The 19,441-nt window shown below is 30.0% G+C and overlaps 2 protein-coding genes and 1 long non-coding RNA gene across 5 annotated transcripts; 1 reads left to right on the top strand and 2 right to left on the bottom strand.

Moving 5' to 3' along the window:
* Nucleotides 1-7,546: 7,546 nt before the first annotated feature.
* On the top strand, nt 7,547-12,932 carry LOC107627833 (LOB domain-containing protein 19-like). Its single transcript, XM_016330653.3, has 2 exons — nt 7,547-7,907; nt 12,284-12,932. The coding sequence occupies exons 1-2, from the start codon at nt 7,611-7,613 to the stop codon at nt 12,644-12,646; spliced, it is 660 nt and encodes a 219-aa protein (XP_016186139.1). The 5' UTR covers nt 7,547-7,610; the 3' UTR covers nt 12,647-12,932.
* A 473-nt stretch (nt 12,933-13,405) lies between these two features.
* Nucleotides 13,406-16,623, bottom strand: LOC110269058 (uncharacterized). 3 transcript variants are annotated; one of them, XR_015904922.1, is made up of 5 exons: nt 16,485-16,623; nt 15,926-15,991; nt 15,742-15,823; nt 13,672-13,806; nt 13,406-13,582 (listed from the first exon to the last, which is right to left on the bottom strand). It is a non-coding gene; the product is annotated as an uncharacterized LOC110269058 (long non-coding RNA). The 3 variants fall into 3 exon arrangements; XR_015904924.1 differs by having other exon boundaries at nt 13,406-13,549; XR_015904923.1 differs by lacking the exon at nt 16,485-16,623 and having other exon boundaries at nt 15,926-16,093.
* An 87-nt stretch (nt 16,624-16,710) lies between these two features.
* On the bottom strand, nt 16,711-19,196 carry LOC107625980 (uncharacterized). The gene has a single exon (XM_016328734.3). It carries the CDS (start codon nt 19,049-19,051, stop codon nt 17,126-17,128), a length of 1,926 nt encoding a protein of 641 aa, XP_016184220.1. The 5' UTR covers nt 19,052-19,196; the 3' UTR covers nt 16,711-17,125.
* Nucleotides 19,197-19,441: the final 245 nt, after the last annotated feature.

Raw genomic sequence — 19,441 nt, 5'->3', positions numbered from 1 at the left:
TCATGATATCCTTGGCATCTTGTCTTTTTCTTTGTTTCCCTTCTTGACTCCCACTATTGCAGGTCTTCTTTTGATCGGAATCACCATTCTCTTTTACAATACCTTCCATATTCATTGAGCCAATTTCTCTTTATTCATTTTGACTATTTTAGTACTACTTCTTGCCACTAGATCATCCTCCTCTAACGTCTGTTTGTCAGGGTCGGCGGAAGAAGAATCAGAGCTCAGCTCTTGTTAAATTATCCCTAAACTTAGCTTTATTCCCCAAAAAAAAAAATACTCCAATCTCACTTAAAAAGAAATTAAAGCTAATTTATTAATATTCTCTCCCTTAATTTTCACTCAGCTCATTTGATGTGCATCCTCAATCACTGTTAATAACTAATCTGAGTTGGTTAAGTGGTTTAGTTCTTCACTCGTCCGTTTAATTAAGTGTTGGGAGTTCGAATCTCATTTTGTGTAAGTACCAAACTACAAATACATTGATCAGAGACAAACTCTTAAATGAAACTTAAATCTACAATAGATTGTCGTTGTCTTGTCGCCGAGAGATATTGCGAGAAATTAAAAAAAAATCAAACACTTTAAATGCATTTTAAATAAAAAATTTTTATTCTCTTGCTTTTCTAAATATAAGCTAAGGCATTAGATACTAATATCAATGAGCTTGATATGTAACTCATCGAACGAAACTGAATACTAAATAATCAAAGTTACCAAAATCAAACTGTTACAAAAAGGTATGTAGAATAACTTGGTCATTCATTATTGCCCTAAAAACCCTAATAGATTATTCGATGTTTCCAAGTTTATTTGATGTCAACCAATGAATATTAAAATAAAGAGAATGAAGTTACCACACTTACCTTGTGAAGCATGACATGTAGATTCAGAATTGTTGTGAGAGACACAAACATTCCCATTTCATTGTGAGAGAATGGTAACGAAATAAGAAAGTATGAAACATACCAGACCCCCACATAGCAAAACAATTATATCCATTTTCTCTTTGATATATGGATTTGACATAAAGACACACACTAAGTAAAGCACAATCTCAAGATTACTCATGTACATTCATCATATTCCTTGCTAACTCCCTTTTTCAAGTGCATGTGATGTGCTCCTCTTCTAACCCTAAAACTAAAAGTGTTATTATTTGCATATATATTTACGATTTATTTATTATTGAATGAGATTTAAATTTTATAAATTAAATTTATATTTTATATAAAGATAAATTAGTATAATATAATTTGCATATTTTAGTTGATGTTTATATGAAATATTTATTATTTTTAACAGTAAAAATAGTTAAATAAATAGGAATAGTCTCTAATGTTTTGATTAAATACTAATTTTAGGTCCTTAAATGTCTTTGTTTTCGATTAAATACTAATTTTATGTCTCTAATATTTTCTATTAAATTTAAAATGTCTTTGTTTTCTCCCAAAAATATTTTATTTCCTATTATTTTTATCATCTGGTCAAAATTAATATTACAACTTTTTCCTTCAAACATGTTATTTTTCTTTTGCTATTATTTTATTTTAATAAAATTTTCTGTTATTTTTACCCTCAAATCATTATAGCAACTACTATAATCACTATAATTATGCCTTTTGTTATTATCTAGAAAGAAAATCATAATAAAAAAAGAATAATTTAAAAAAAAATAATTTTAATTAAAAGACTAAAATAAAATAAAATAAAACGCTTAAAATAAAAATAAAATCTTTTATATATTATGAATAAAATTAAAATTTTAATTAAATAATAAAATTTAAATAATACTTTATCCTGTAATCTAATCAAACAAGTAAAAATTTCCATACACGATATCTCTCACTTTTTTTCGTATATGTTGTATAATTAATTAATTATCCTTTGTTTATTTGAAAAAAAAAAAAAAAAAAGAAAACTGTATACATATGGGGTTACCCATACACATAAAACTTGTTAGGCCTTTCCATTATTCCTTCTATATAGTTGTAGGTATGGTTAAAATATCACATGATGACACACAACGTACGCCACAATCACACACACAATTGGTGGGTCCTTTAAAGTGTGCATGTTGTGTTGTTGTGACTACTTATTTGATGTGTTGTAATCACATCACAAACAAGCATGATTTTTTGTGCTTCCCAATCACTTCATCACTTTACACACATTTAGTCTTTTTCCTCTCATCACTCCTCCTCGGTATGGCCTTTTACTTCATACTTTCTCTCCTCCTTTCACCTCTCATATATCCATATGTTTCTATATATCTTTTCCATTAATGTTACTTTTATATCCTTTAAACTGTTTTTAGACATTAAGAGCAAATAAATTATATATTTATATATATATTATTAGTATGCATGGACTTGTGTTTTACTTTTCTACACGAAATCTGTCATCTTTTGAATGTTGGTCTTCAATCATGGAGTTTTATCTCTTTTATCTTATTTTTAATAGGTGGAGAAATTAAACATCAATTTATGGGCTAATTTTTTAAAAAATAAAAAAATATGGTGTGTAATTCAGTATAATAATTAATTAGTTATTTTTTTAATATAAATTTTAATTTTTTTTTAATAAATTAAACTCTCAAATTTGAGAAATAATAACAGGTCAGATTTTATGGAGCACAAATTAGATATTTTAATTTGTGTTGAAGTAAATTTTTTGTTTCACTATAAAATAAATTGAAAGGTTCAATTAGCATATTTTAAAAAAAATAATACTAAAATATAAATTTAAGAGTTAAATATGTATATTTAAAAAATTAATATAAAAAATAAAAAGTATAAACCTCATATTTATATGTTTAAAAAACTTAAAATCAAAAGTAACAAATTTGAATTTGAGACTCATCGGATTTGTAGTCCACTTAAAAAAAAACATACATCAAATTTTAACATTCATAAAAAACACCATTAAATGTCCAACATCAAAATTAAAAAGCACAATTTATAAACTTTTTTTCTTTACACATTTCATATACTTTTTTTAATGGTAAGACTTGATTATTATTAATGTTGCACAGATGATTAACAAAAGAAAAAGTATAGATAAATAACTCTTATTTAGTCAATTTTAAATAACTACAATTAATAATAATTAATTTTATATTTTAAAAAGTAAAAATTAAATAATTACTAATTAAATAATAATTAATTAATATAAAATACAGTTTAAAAATATTTATTAATTTATTATTGACTAAATCTTTATTGAGTACCTAGCAGAATTGTTAACAAAATACCTTCCAAAAATTAGGATAAGCAAGCAAAGCAAGTAGTTATTATGTATATATTTATATATGAAACTCTTCATTACAAAATTAATTAATATAATAACTATCTTCATAGAGTTTAATCTAAAGATACGCTAATAGACTACTATTTGATCATTTATAATTGGATAATAGTAAAATGAAATATTTAAATTATTGGTATATTAAAATTAAATACTAAATATAAATAATGTTTTCTATTTTAAAATTTTGAATTTTGATGAACATATATATGCTTTAATACCTATCTATACTATCATTCTTTTATTTGTCCTTGGTTAAAAGGTTTTATATCATTTGGTGGTATTAAGGTATTGCAAAACCCAAGTCCAAATTAATTGAAGAATCTATGGCCCAAAGGCGATAAAATGGTTAATTAGCAAATGTCGGGGTTTAAATTCCGTCTTGTGTATGCAGCAATTCATTGGTCAACGACAAATCTTTAAATGGAGTTCAGTATCGCGACGAATTGTTTTTGGCCTATCAAATTGAAGGATACCATGAAAAAAAAAAAACTAAGCAATTTAAAAAAATACTTTTCTCCAAAAAAGATAATTAAGCTAGGTTAACTACGAGGTGTGACATGATAGTAGCTCATTTCGTCTTTCTCCAAAGTTTAATTCTATTAGGATATAATTATTTATATATTTTTTTATTAATTTAAATTTTTATAATAAAAAGTATAAAATTTGATTTTTATTATTCTCTAAAAAAAATAATATAAGATAAATAAAAATTTATGAAAAATAAAAAAATAGACTCTTGCATGTGAGAATATTAAAAATATAATTATTTATATATCTTTTCTAATCAGTTTAAATTTAAAAAAAAATAATTTCATAACAAATTTTTATTAATAAAAAAAAATTAAAAGTCCATCATAGTTCATAGTTAACCATTTACTTCTTTTAAAAAAAATATAAAAGGGTTAATTAGTTTGGAATTAAAATACCATTAAAAGTAACTAATGATTGAAATTTTAATTTAACTTTTAATTATTTTTAATCCTTAAATGAGTAAAAATTTCAATGATTTTTTTTTGAAAACATAAAAGATTAATAATTCAAAACTTTTTTATTTATAATAAAAAGATATTATGATGATGAGTTAGAACTTTCAAACATTTTTATAACCTAAAAAGTAAAAACTAGCGAAATGTCTCATATTTATAAACCATTTAGATATTATGAAAAAATTCACATAAAAGACTCTTGCATAAGAGAATATATTAGAGATATAATCATTCATATACATTTTTCAATCTGTCGGCTTAAACTTAAAAAAAAATAATAATATCACGAGAAATATTAATCTATCTTTACTTGAAGACAAATACAGAAGTTCTAAAAATATTCAAATAATTACTTTATATCCGAAATTCTACAATATATGCCACACTACTTATGGCGACAAGATGAAACCATAACAAAAAAAAGAAAGTAATAATTATAAGAGGCAGAGTAAAACACAATGCAATTGTAGTGGTCCTAACGAATTGTAAGATAGTACGGAACAAAAAGAAGCAATTGATGAAGGAATTGAAGGGAGCATGCATAGTATGGTAGATATGGTAATGGTCCTCTGAATATAAATCTGTACGATGAAATGAAAGAAAGCATAGAGAGAAAGATCAGAAACACATACAGTGCAACAATAGTGTTTTCTTTCTTTCTTCTGTCAATCTTCTCTTCTCAACTCTTCTCTTTTGTGTCAATTTTGAGGAACATCAAACCAAAATGGAAGAGGTGACAGCTGAGAATTTCAGGCGTAATTCGTAAAGTAATAGATACATATGTGTTCATATTGTGACGGAACCAACTGCCACAATAATTATTGTTAGAATATATGTGCGAAAGGCTTAAATAAAATTCTCAACTTTATAAATTTTTTCTTTGGGATTTAGCCAAACAAAATTTAGAAAGTTTCTATTTTCATTTCTGTCATTAATTTTCTTCGTTAAGTATTGATGTAGTGCATTAAATAGTGATGTGGCAAAATATGTTAGGTTAGTAAAATATTTAACAGAATAACTAGTTAATGAAACTTGAGTAAAAAATTCAAGAAATATCCTAAAAATTAAATATTTAAATTGTAATAAATATAAAGATATCAATTAGATAATTTTAACTTAAGATAGTCACCAAAAAAAAAAAAAAGAACAAAAAAAAGTCACCAAAAAACTTAAGATAAAATATTTTTTTTAAATTATGTTTTATTTTTATATTTTGTCATAAATAAGTTGCTAAACAATGTCTAATAAACTTATAAAAAGCCATAATTTATCCAAAAAAACCTTTAAATAATAGACATGATATTAGAATTTAACTTATATTTAAAAATGACAATAAGTAGGATAGGATAAAATTTAAGTTCCACCATAACTCAATACATAAATGTAAATCTTTCAATTTGATTCATATATACATCTTAAATCTCCAAATTTGATCCTATCTATAAAATATAAATTTATTTTCACACAAATATTTAATTATTTTATATTTTATAATTTTAAGTATTAATGTATTATTAATGTATTATCAACAAATTAAATTACTCTCGATGACATAAAGTATTTATGCAAAAGAAATGAATTTGGATTTGAATTTCAACACACTTATTTTATATATATATATATGTGTGTGTGTGTAAAAATATATTAACATGTATATATATTATATATTAAAATTATGAGTTAGACGGATAAAATTGGCTCAATATTCAATCCTAATTTTATCATTGTGGGTGGATTGTTAATTGCTCCAATCAAGTTAAAACATTTTAGATATTCACAAATGCAAATAGTATCGTTATTTTATTTTTATCTTTATGAAATTTTACTTGTATCATCGAATATATAGTTAATGTTTTTTTAAATGAATACTTATTTTTTTAAGTGATATTATCAAATATGATTTCTAATCATACACTTTTTAAATAAAAATAAAAAAAATATATTTAAAATATTATAAAATAAAAAAATCACATTTATAGTATATAGGAATAGGATGTTGTCCCACGTGGGAGTAGGGGTGGTGGCACGTGACTTCCAATGCGGCGGTTGGAAGCTGATGTTGTGGCAGTGTCACCTACTAACTCACCATACACATTACACAAAATATACATACACACTCTCTTAATCTCTTTGCTTCACGCAACCCTTCCTTCCACTTCTTATAATTATTATTTTTCATTTCTTCTCTCTAATTTCATTATATTGCGTGGCTTTAAAGTTTCAACCTTTGAACCAAATTCACTCCCCCACAACACTAAACCCTCCCTTCAACCCACGCACTATATATTGTTTATTACACTAATAAACCAAGCAACCAAACATTCATACACTTTATCAAGAAAAAATTATAAATATTTTGTAAAAAAAAAAAAAGAAAAAAAATCCACTAAAGCCAAAAATAACAATGAGCTGGTGATTGGGTAGAAAAACATAGACTGAAAAAATACAAAACATGTTTGATTGTTGCGAGACAACTTGGATATAAGTACAAAATTTTTTTTTTTCATTTTTTATATATGTTGACCACGTATTCAATTATATTGTACATATATATATGTATGTTTAAACAAACAAATAAATTAAATAAAATATCTCTAGCTTAAAATACATAAAAATGTTCAATTATTTCTTAATCTGAAAATAATAAATAAATAAAAATATAATCTTTCATCGTTATTTTTATTTTTTACTATTTTATTATATTTTTCTATATACACACGCAAAACTACACAAATAATAGATGAACCAATTACTATAGTCTATTATATTCGAACCGGTAATATTAAGATAATAAAAAAATTCGAATTTATCTTATTTAATATTTATTAATTTTAATAATAATTAATAAACATTAAATAAAATAAATTTTAATCATTTTTTTGTTAATTTTTTATGACTTAATATTTATGTATCAATAGTATTAAAGACCAGTATATTTTATAATTTATAGTTATTAATTAATTATTAATAATATTTTTAATAATAAATTATATCTAATAATATAAGATTAATTTTTTAATAGTTAAATATTAATTAAATTTTAATAAATTAAAAATGCTGATCCACCAGATTTTTTTTTTTTTTTCGTATTCCAAGAGTGATGAGTGATGACCCACCACCAAAAGCTTCCACTTATTCTTCTTATTCTTCTTCTTCTTCTCTCCACACATCAAAATCAAGCGAACAAGTAACTAACAAACAAACAAAAACTCATCTATCTATCCATCTCTTTCAGTATATATTATAACCCACAAAATTTGATAGAAATATTAAAGCCCTCTTTGCTTTGAAGATTGATCATCATTCATTCATAAGATGGATTGTGATGAAAATAATCAACAAAGAGGTGGGCCTTGTGGAGCTTGCAAGTTCTTGAGAAGGAAGTGTGTGAAGGGATGCATATTTGCACCATACTTTGACTCAGACCAAGGAACTTCACACTTTGCTGCGGTGCATAAGGTTTTTGGTGCAAGCAATGCATCTAAGCTTCTCATGAGGATCCCTCCTCATAAGAGGCTTGATGCTGTTCTCACTCTTTCTTATGAGGCTCTTTCTAGGGTTAGAGACCCTGTTTATGGTTGTGTTGCTCATATCTTTGCTCTTCAACAACAGGTCAAATTCTCCACTTAACTCTTAAACTTGTTACTAATTTTATTAGGGTTTACCTAAAATAATTGTGAATATGATGAATGATATCATTTGCTTCTATCTTTTGCTTTGGTTTTTCTTTGATTGTGTTATTTTTTATATTGAACTTTTTTATTTCATTTTTTTAGGTTGAAACTTGTAACATTCATGAACTTACAAAATTAACATATATAAAGAGTTTGCTTCACACATAGAATGTGTGCAAAGAAATTAAACACTACTATATAACTCATCATATTACACACTCTTAGTTTAAAAGTTCTTAATTAAAAGAAATTAAGAGTCTTAGAAGCTCTTTCTCTCTATATTAATAATCATTCCATTTATTTTAATTTGTAACTTAAGCATTTTTAAACTTGAGATGAAGAAGTATATATTAATGGCAACTTTCATATTGTTGGAATAATTAACAAGGTTATTAGTACACTCTTTGTGTAGCAGATCATCCCTTCATCACAACATTAAGTTTGATATTTTCATTAAATTAAAATGATATAGTAGTTTTCATTGATTAAATTGATCTAATAATAATGTTATCTTCACATAAGAAATTATGAAATTAGAATTTTAAAATAAAGCAACACAATTAAAAGTCTTTGATTCACCTGGTATATATACAAAATTCTCCATGTATACTTAAAATTAATTATTAAATTAATTACAATATATTTGTACATATTTAATTATTTATAGACAAAATAATTAACTAATAGAATAATTAAATTTTTAATAAATTAATAACTAAAATTGTTTAGAAAATAGTTGAATTTGTGGAAAAAATATTGTAAATGTCCATGAGACAAAGAAGATGAAGTTGGAGAGTGGGCATGCTAACATGCGCCAATAGGGTGTGAAGTGAAGTACTGTACACTTTAGTGTAGTCCCTTTGACAAGTACCACTGTTTTGCATTCCTCGTAGGTCAAGATCTTCCCAATTAGGATATTATAGTATGAAAATTTTCACTGTTTACTTTGACACGTTTGTCAGCTTTGGTTATGTTTTCCATGGAAGCAACCCATATACGATGCTCATAATAATTATACGGTGAACCCCTATATTTGTAGCTAGGTTTTCTCATTCCCATGCCCAACCCCATCATTCATATATTATATCACATCATTTCTCCTAATCATTGTTTTTAAACTAATTCTTATATATATATAAGCAAGTTAGAAAAGAGAAAATTAAAGTCATTTAAAAAATCACTTGTAAAGTTTTTAATATCTTAATTGTTGTTTTTAATTCATATAATTATTAAGACTTTGAATATTAAAAGAAAAAGTATAAAAAATTAACTTTAAATTATTATTTAAAATTTATGATTTAAAATTTAAAATAGACAAAACAATTTTAAAATAATTAACTGATGTTAGCTAAAAAAATTCTACTCATATTAAAAACATAAATTTCAAAATTTTTATTTATGTGTATTTATTGTACTACTGAAAAATTTTAAAAGATTAATTGAATTCTTTTTTATTTATTTAGGTATACAAATAAAACCTACCCAAACAGGTTATATGGTTAGATTTAGCATGAAATTTTTTGGTACCTGAAATCCACATATAAATATATAGTATGTGCTATGAAAATTAGGTTTTATTTTGAATGGAAAAATTTATGAAACTCATGTTACATGTAATATATATATAATAATTCAAAGGGAGAGGGGGTGGTGGTGGCAGCCGCCAAGTGGGTGTGGCTGACTACGGAGGCCTATAATTAGTTGCTTGCGGGAGCTACCAAGCAACACTATTAGCAGCTCGAGAAATATTCAAATCATTTCTAGTTTTGACTTTCAACCCTTTTACTTTATGGTGCTCACACATAACTGTGAAATTTGTACATAGTCACTTAATATAAAATTAATCGGATATTGACTATTTCAAATGTCACTTTAATTATTTATTTATTAATTAAAGTTTAACCTTAATTAATATTGAACATGAAAATATGAAGTTGATGATCTCTATTTTAAATTTTAATAGTATGAATGGTGAATAGTGGAGTATTTTAAGGACAATCTTTCAACAAAAATCATTTTAATAATTTTGAGACTAACCATGTGTTGATTGTTAATTAATTACTAAAAAGGAAAAAAGAAAAAAAAGAAAAGAAGAGGTAATAAATAATAACTATATATTGAAACAGTCCCTTAGACATTATTAGAAATTATAGTGAAAGTAATAAAATAATAATTGAATTATAAATAAAACAAAGTCAATTTTCTTTTTATTTATTTTATTAAAATAAAGTCTTTCAAGAACACAAAATTATCAACTATATATTATTATAGTAGAGTTCTAATTTAAATATGTTGCAAAAAATATTATCTCTTGAATGGGGGTAAAGTGAAAACCTTGATGCGATTTTCAAGAATCTAGCATTTTCAAGTTGCTTTGTCAAGTATATCGGCTGCTATGGATTAAGGTCATTGCTCTATACTTAACAGATAAGGTTTGCCTAATCATATACATTATACTATAGATTATATAACCAAACTTATTAATCCTTATCGTTAAGAATTCATCAATCATCATAATCTGAACATTAAGATGCAATAATTGAGTGGTCAAAATTTTGTCCTTACCTTTTCCATAACCATGCATGCAGCTAATAGTGCCACAATAAATAGTGATTAAGTTAATTATTATTAGTATAAATTATAATTAAGTTAACAATTGCACGCAGTACACTGCATCATATTGAATTTTTTTTTTCACATTTCTGAACAATTATTGGACAGATATACACCAATGGATTAGTTAGGTTCTTTAATTAGGTAGAATTCCATTATCTATGCAATTGCTTATTTACCAAATATAAATATGAATTTAATAGTAGTAGTAGTCCCTTCTTTTTCAAAAAACAGTTACATATTTTTTGAAATAGCGTATTTTCAAATATTTATAATTATTTTATTTTAAATTTTTTATATAATTTTTAAACATTATAAGCAACAATGAATTAAATGACTATAATTATTCTTAAAGTAGACACTAAATAATATACTGTACCGTACAAAAGGGTATAGAGAGGAAAAGTTGCTTGGATAAGATTGATTATTATGCTTTCTGCCTTTTTCTTCTGCAAGTAAACAATGCAAAATGTAACATCTGAAACAAAATATTCTTCACATGCATGCATGTTATTAATAATAACATGACAATATTTGGTTCCGTGCACATGATGTGTGAATTAATTAGTGGCATGATCTCTATCTGTTTATCTGACATTTCTTGACTATTGGTCTGTTTGATGATTAGATTGAAACTCTTTCCAAGTCCGTTAGTTAATCATCTTTGGGAAAATTTTCTTACTGATTTGGCTATTGAATCATAATTTTATAAGATATTATTGTTAATTTTCTCTAATAAGGTGTATCAATAAAGAATATATACTTAAATACATCTCTAAAACATTTTGCGTCTGACATTTTTATTTTTAAAAAAATTTATTACATTAAAGTCTTTAAATTTTATAAAAATAAGATATGTAAATCTTTATCTTAGCTATATTTGTTGTTTTTATATTGGCAAATAAATTTTTAAAAGTGTAAAAAAAAAAAGACCTATACATTTTATTTTTGTAAAATTTAAAAATCTTAATATAATAAAAAAAAATAAAAACAAAAACATTTGATACAAAATTTTTTAAGAACTTATTTAAATATATACTCATCAATAAATTAAAGATGCTACTAATAAAATGCCAAAGGGAAGAAGAAACTTAGTAATTGAAATAGTGAATATTTTCAGAATATGCATGGATGTGGTCTGATAATTCATTAATTAGTCTCTTAACCAAAAGATCGGAAGTTTGAATTCCGCCTACAGCAAAAAAAGGTAAGTCACAAAGTTGTCTCTAACGTTTCAATCGTCCTATTTAAGTCCCTAACGTTTCAAAATTGACTCAATGTTGTCCTGACGTTAGGGATCCGTTAATAGAATTGACGGTGGGACAAAATTGAGACGATTTTGAAACCTTAGGGACTTAAATAAGACGAAAACGTTGGGGACAAAAATGATACATAGAAATAAATTTTAATTTTATCTTTCAATAATATCAATTTTTTACTATACATAGTATTCAATTATTTGTTAATCACATCTAAGTAAATTACAATTAATCATATTACTTTCATTTTAAATAAATTAATTTTTTTTAATATGTATTACTTTCAAAAACCTAAAAAAGAAATTAGGTAGTAAATATGTATTTTCTGAGTTGGACAAAAATGATTTTTTTTTTCTTGGTCTCATATTTTTGGGTGGGATTGGAACCCGGTTGAATAGAAAATAAAAAGTGACACTTTACAAGTGAATTTGTGTTGGATCAGGTTGTGAACTTGCAAGCAGAATTAACATATGTTCAGGCCCGTCTTGCTACAATGCATCGCATCCCTATAGCTGCTGCTGCTGCTTCACCACCAACTCTTCATTCATCATCATCCTTAGATCACTTGGCATCATCAAATGCTGACTTGCAAAATGCCTCTAACAACATGTCCATGAACTTTGATCCTCCTCCTCAACCACCACCACACTCAACAACATTAGAATCAAGCAGCTTCATCAACTCATCAGATGAACCACCACCACCACTACTACTCGAGGATGGGGATCTTCAAACTTTGGCAAGAGAATTTGTCTCTAGGTACTTGCCCGGAGTAAGATTCCAGCCATCTAATAATTCTCACTAAGATGCCAATGCTTTTGTTTCTATCAATGTCTAAGGGAATTACAACTTGGCTTGATTTGGTGCTTGCTAATACTACCAATGGTTAGAGATGTACTGGTGCAAGTGATTAATACTTTCTAACATGAAGGATTATGTTTATGTAATTACAAGATTGGTGGCTTCACACCTTTTTATTTGTCTAAGTACTTTGCTGCTTCTTTAGCTCTTGGTAATTTAGATTTGCACACTATGGAAAAAGAATTTCTACATACTTCAATAGATGCCTATGACCAATGATTCACCAAGTATCTTACATGTCACTAAGCTACTAGCTTAGTTAAACCATGTTACCACATTTGATCATTATTTGCAGCACCAATTGATTCAGATTTTTTTATGGTCACTGATCCAATTTAAGCAATGTAAACACCTGTTGGGAAACCTAGTAAAAAGTTAAACTAACACCTTTGTTTATTGAGTTTATGGCCTATCACAATCATGTTATTTTCAACTAGGAGAAGTGTAATTTTCCATCTTGGGAATACATTTCTCTATCTCAACTAGAACAATCTACTAGAAAAGAAAATCAGCTACATCAAGCTCGGAGAGGATGGCTTTTTTAGTCTTCTTAGAAAAGCTTAAGGGTAAAGACCATTTTCGGTCGACCGTCGATTGTCGATCTTACAGAAATCCAATCCAATCCAATACAACAAACATATCTCTTCATCAAAGGCATAGTCATCTTTTTGGTAGATAAATGGTCAATGCTGATAATCATGAAGCAGACACACCAACCAACCACAGGATAATTTACATTGAAACCACCAAATAATGAACCTTGAACCTTGGGATTTGACTTCCACAATAATACTATGTCCGAGTACACTCCACTCGAAATTTTCTGTCCATGTCTGCTGTTATAAAACTGTGATAATGTTGGAACAAACCTGAGCATATGCTGCAATACTTGGCAGAAACAATGTTTTACTGGACCACTATATTTGTTTTTTGTTTTATATATTCACAAAGTGATAATTTGTCACTCACCAAATAAAATAGGCCCTGAAAGATAATAAAAGCCATAAGCAAAATGACACACATGAAATGCCAAACATGACCACAAACTTCCCACCAAAGCAGTCCTTAAAATCTCAGCCCAAACAGCAGCCATCTTCAGCAGTTCTGTTTATTATGAGCATAGTAGTGACTGAGTTCCTCATAAATAACAAATTTGAACACCTCAACAGTTAATGTATTTATATTCATAAATACCACTAACAATTATACTTAGAACACAGCAATCACCAAGAAATAGTAAAGTCAATTCAAATGACTAGGAGACCCAAATCTATGTATAACACCCATAGTTGTACTTGCTAGTATTATCCACCAAAAGCACATGCATTTGGCATAGGAATGTACCTGATCTTATAGGACAGTTCTATCACTGCAAGTTGTACAAATAATATACTAATTCAGATTTGATAACTAGCAGATGAGATTTGTAGGAATACAACTAGGATAGATGTCTTGTCCCTTCACAGGGTTATAGTGATGTGATGATCGTGGTGAACTAGTGTGACTGCTGGTAAAGTTAGGGGCACAAACACGTCTTGTGGGAGGAAAAAAAAAAGAAAGACTGGGGGGGGGGGGGGGGGGGTAGTTATTAGGCAGAGTTTTGTATTCAATTTTCTGTCTCTATTTAGGAGGTACAGAAATTTTCTGTAGTTTTTTCCCTCTCTTTTCCTCCTCCTCCACAGTCCCCTCTATATATCTAAATCCAAATACCAAACACCTTTTGTAAATCTATGTCTATGGGTCTGAGACATTGTCCATACAGTGATACAGAGCCACCAAGATTGCGTTTGATTTTGATAACAGAACAAGACAAAACATTGAGAATAGGACATAAAAGGACAGAGACACAAAGATTAATATTTTCGTATTTAGTTTTGTGATAAATTAAATAAGATAGAATAAACAATAAAAAGTTCAATTTATCTTCATTTTTTCCTTCACACAAAATTTAGAATAAAAAATATAATGATAAAAAAATGTACTTATGAAAATTTGATAGTGATCATGAAAGGAAAAATGAAAAAATAAATTGTCTCTGCCCAATGTCTCTCTGTGCTTTCTGACAAGAATGACACAAAATACAATAATTCAGTGTCCCAGGACACAATGTCTCTGTCCATATCTTACTTGCCAAACACAATTGTGTCTCTGTGCCCATGTCTTAGTATCCTATCCTTATAAACAAATGCAGCCTAACAGACAAACATATACAGAAGACATAAAATTATGACCTGTTTGAACTCGGCAAAGCTGAACAACTTAACAGCTAAGGGGACAGAGATTAACTATTTCCTAACCCCAGAATTATAACAACGGAAGAAAACAAGGAGAAAGGAATTAATTTGATCTTAGTGTGAAAGCTTTTAGTGTGAAAGCCATGGCCTTAGTCAGTTACAAACCAATAAAAAAGGAAGAGATGCTCACAACTGTTTACTTCTCAATTCGGTTGTCAAAATTTTTGCCAAATCAAAAAATGGCAAACATCTTGTTTGCTTCCATTCAAGCTAGCAAAAGGTATGAACTAAAATATTGTTGGCAATTACAATTCTGAACATCCAATAGCATCTGTTAACATCCTTATGAAAAGAATAAACCTTTGTTTCTTATCTTAAATTCTTAATCTGTTTTATGGTGACACTCGATGCTACAAAGTAAAATGCTGCTGAAATTGGAGAATATATATATGTGTGTGTGTGCGCGCGTGTAAATTTCTTGACGGTCACAATTTGAAGATGATTATAGATAACAAATTGGCAAATCAGTATCAGAAAATCCTTAGTAACATGAGACAACGAAAAAAAAAGAGTGTAATTACTATTATAAATAGGGAGAAGAAGAATGTTAAGACCAAAAATGAAGAACATAAACCAGATTCATGACAGTTAACAAGTTAACATGAATGAATACAAGGTACATATAGATCCAAGACTTGAAAAAGGGGCTTGTCTAGAACTTTGATATGTACAATCACAATGAAAAACAAGGTTCTGTGCTTGCAGTTTAAAGAAATAAGCACACTACTCATATATGAAAGCATACCATGTTTAAGGCTCCCATGATCTTTATCCTCGCAGTTTCTGGCATCTTTCTCCAGTAAAGTTGCCTTTAGAGCCAATGAGAACTTAAGCATGACAGATGTAAACTATAATTAGACATTAAAAGGGTGAATAATAACTCTAGCAAGTAGCAACAGAACAAAAATGGAACCTGATCTTTATTTAACCTGAATGCCGGATACAGAAGGCATTGAAGGATCTTATGTTCTCAAATTCTGTTTGTTTGCCCCAAACTGAAAATGAAGAGCTAAAGGTGACACTTTGAGCTTACAGGGTAAGCCGAAAGAGCATATGTAAAGCAACCGGTCCAAAAATATAAGTCATGAACAGGACAAGTTTCCTAGAGAGTAAGTAATACTGGACAAGGATCCATGAATTATTTTGACCCCGACACTAGTTGATGAAAATGATGCGATCCACATCTTCCCTTCCACTCAAAGATGCTATGATAAGGGAGAAAGATGTGACTCCAAGGTTTATGTTATTAATACCTCCTAATACTACGCAGTTGGGTATGTACTAGAAGTGTCATCAATGTTCATTGTATGTCAAATTATCATCTGAATAAACTTACAAAAATTATGACATATCCTTTAACATACTATGGACATATCCTTTCTGAATGTATGGGTGTGCTTGATGTACAGATTTAACATATTACAGACTACATAGTAAACCTGCGCCAAACAATTTTTTAAGTTCTAAACAGGGCAAAGGTGGATGTACCTGAGGACATCTGTTACAGTACCACCAACCTGCAACCTCCAATTCACTGTAAAATCAATAGCCAAAAGCAGTGCAAAGATGACTTAAAAGGTAGAGAAGAGTTACATGATCATATATTGGGCTGTCTCACCACTAAGTCATAGCAACTAATAATCTTCACATCGATCAAACAGATAAATGATCTACTACACATTGGCAATGAGTAAATATGTAGAAGAATCGGTTAAGGAGTGAAGCGCACACATGTCATAAAGAAAGTTCTAACACACCACAATGAATTGGGGAACAAGTCGTGAATGGCTTCTCATAATACATACAACAGTCTCTTTTAAGTTCAAAATAGAAGACCGAAAAAACACTGATATAAGGACCAACATTATAAAACTGAAGGCCAAAAACAAGGTTACCAGATATAGTCATACTCATAATGAAGTTATGTGCAAAAAGAAGCATAAACCGGTCATACTTTACAGAACCACACTAATAAATACACCTAAAAGCATGTGAGCGGCTCCAATCTTCTGTATACATAAATATACAATCCCACTTCTGTTTCTCTGGAAAGGGGGTTAAATAGCCTCAGTGGAATCTGATCGGTGATCACTAAGTTAGCGTGGATTAACTCTGATGTACATGGAAAGCTATAAAATCTCTTCATGACAGAATCCACTATCTCCACAATCAGCACCAGTATCCAAGCCACAAGGAGAATCATACCACTTAGTATTGTCTTGATAGAAACTATCGACCTGTATACAGCTAAGGCCGCCTACATCCGAAACTATGGATTCGTCATGCCTCATGGGCTTGGTTAGTTTAGTATCCTCACAATCAAGGATGCCTTTCTCATCAAAATCACTGCACTTCAACCACTTCTCAGGCTTGCAACTATCGCTTATAAGATCTTTCTGACTCCTACAATCTGCTCTCATATGGTCCCAAGAAACAACTTCCCCCAAAGTGCGGCCGAAACTATCTTCATCATCCTCAATCAGCTCAGTATCCTTGCCATCCCCATAGATCCTATCATGGTGATTACTCCAATTTGTGAGATCATTATCCCCAACCAAGACATCATCCTCGTGCGACTTATCAGAAATCAACCCAATAGGCTTCAACCCCTCAATTTCCCCTATACTCCTAATCTTATTCACAATATCAAACAACTCCCTTGAAACCGATCCCAGCAACTCGCCTGGTATCTTTGAAACCTTCCCTTCCAGCATTGCAACCTCAGTCCTCAACTCCTGCACCTGCTGCAACACCGAAAACTGCAAATCCCCATCATCATTTCCCCTAATCAAACCAAACCCTTCACTCTCCATGTCCTCACTAACCCCATACACATTCTCCTGATCCATCAAATACCCTCCTTTATGCCCAACAACCCTATGCATAATCCTAGCATTCCCATCCAAAGGCCCCGGCTCGTGTCCTGAATGCACGGCATAGAGCTTAAAAACCGCCATCCCTTCCTCTTGATACACAAAACTCTTGTCCTTCTCATTGTAATTCGTGATTGGAACTATTGCCCTAATCCGAAACCCACACCCACACCTCTTAGAAGCATATGGCTCCCTCTTCAAAACTTTGGACTTCTTCGCTGCCGGCTCACCAGCCCTATGGCACGCATAATCCTTCACCTCCGCCATAAACGGCTTATACCTAATATACTTCTGCCTAATACACAACACAACCTTGTGCTTCGTCGCCAATTGCTGCAACCTACTAGGCACCTCTTTTGCCGGCACGTCGAAGCTCTCAGTATACTCAAACCTTCTCCTCTTGCTCCTGGAGCCAGCTCCACCACCACCGCCACCACCACCTTCCCCCGACGAGCACACCGGACAAGCCGCAACACAAACCCTAATGTAACTCTCGGGAATTCCATAGAATTTAGCTCCAACGGTCCACATTTGCTTGATCCTCTCAATGGTCTCTTTCAAACTGAAGTGCCTGAGATCGGTGTCGCCATGTGAGGACATAACTATGTCTTGCCACTGATTAATGTGAGAAACAAACTGGTTGGTGTTGTTCTTGAAGCACAGAAAAGGGTTACCGTTAGGGTCGAGGTGAGTTTGTAGCTTGTCTTGGATTCGCTTCCATGCTGTGAGGTAGGCGGTTTCTTCGTTTCGGTCCTTCCAGACGGTGCGCCAGGATTTGAGGACAGAGCGAGGTGTGGCGGCGACGATCTCAGCGGCGGAGGGGAGGCGGTGGTGGAGGAGGGAGCGGATCATGAGGGAGTGGGATTCGGGGTTGAAGGTGTAGAATTGGGATGAGATGTGGGGTTCAGGGGAGATGAAGAAGGAGGCGGAAGATAGGGTTTTGGAGTGGTGGGCTTGGTCTTGGTCTTGGGCTTGGCCTTGGGCTTGTGGCTGAGGGGAGTGCGGGGGAGAGTGGTCTGAGCTGGAGTGAGATGGAGGGGAGTGGGAAGGGGATGGGGATGGAGGGAAAAGGAGGGAGAAGGTGGAGGGGTAGGTGGTGGCGGTGGTGGTGGTGGTGGAAGGTGGGATCTGGTGGTGGTCCGGGAGGAAGAGGTCTTCTTCCTCTGTTTTGCTTGAATTCATGGTACAGAGAGAAAGAGAGGAGAAGAAGAAGAAGCAGGAGGAAAAAGGAGGAAAATGGTGAAAGAGGAAAGTGAGGTGGTCTATCTTTCTTCTTTCTCTCTCTGTGTTAATGTGTTCTTCTCTCTCCTTGCCTCTCCCACTCTCGACTGTTGCGTCATGTGTGTCTTCCTTTTCCTTTTGTCCTTTTTTTTTTTTTCAAAAAAAATTAACAGGAAATTTTTTTTTTTTTTTGCTCATAGGGATTTATTTTTTAGATGAACATAAATTTAGCATTTATGTAAAAAAATATTTAATTATTATATTTTTAAATTATATATATATAAACACCAATATTCAGTATCTGTTATAATTTTCTACTTAGTATTATTTAGTATTATTTGAGTTCAATTT

The sequence above is a fragment of the Arachis ipaensis genome, chromosome B2 (genome assembly GCF_059453495.1).
Source record: "Arachis ipaensis isolate K30076 ecotype BB chromosome B2, ASM5945349v1, whole genome shotgun sequence".
Taxonomy (NCBI): Eukaryota; Viridiplantae; Streptophyta; class Magnoliopsida; order Fabales; family Fabaceae; genus Arachis; species Arachis ipaensis.
This window is presented reverse-complemented; position numbering and strand designations above follow the sequence as displayed.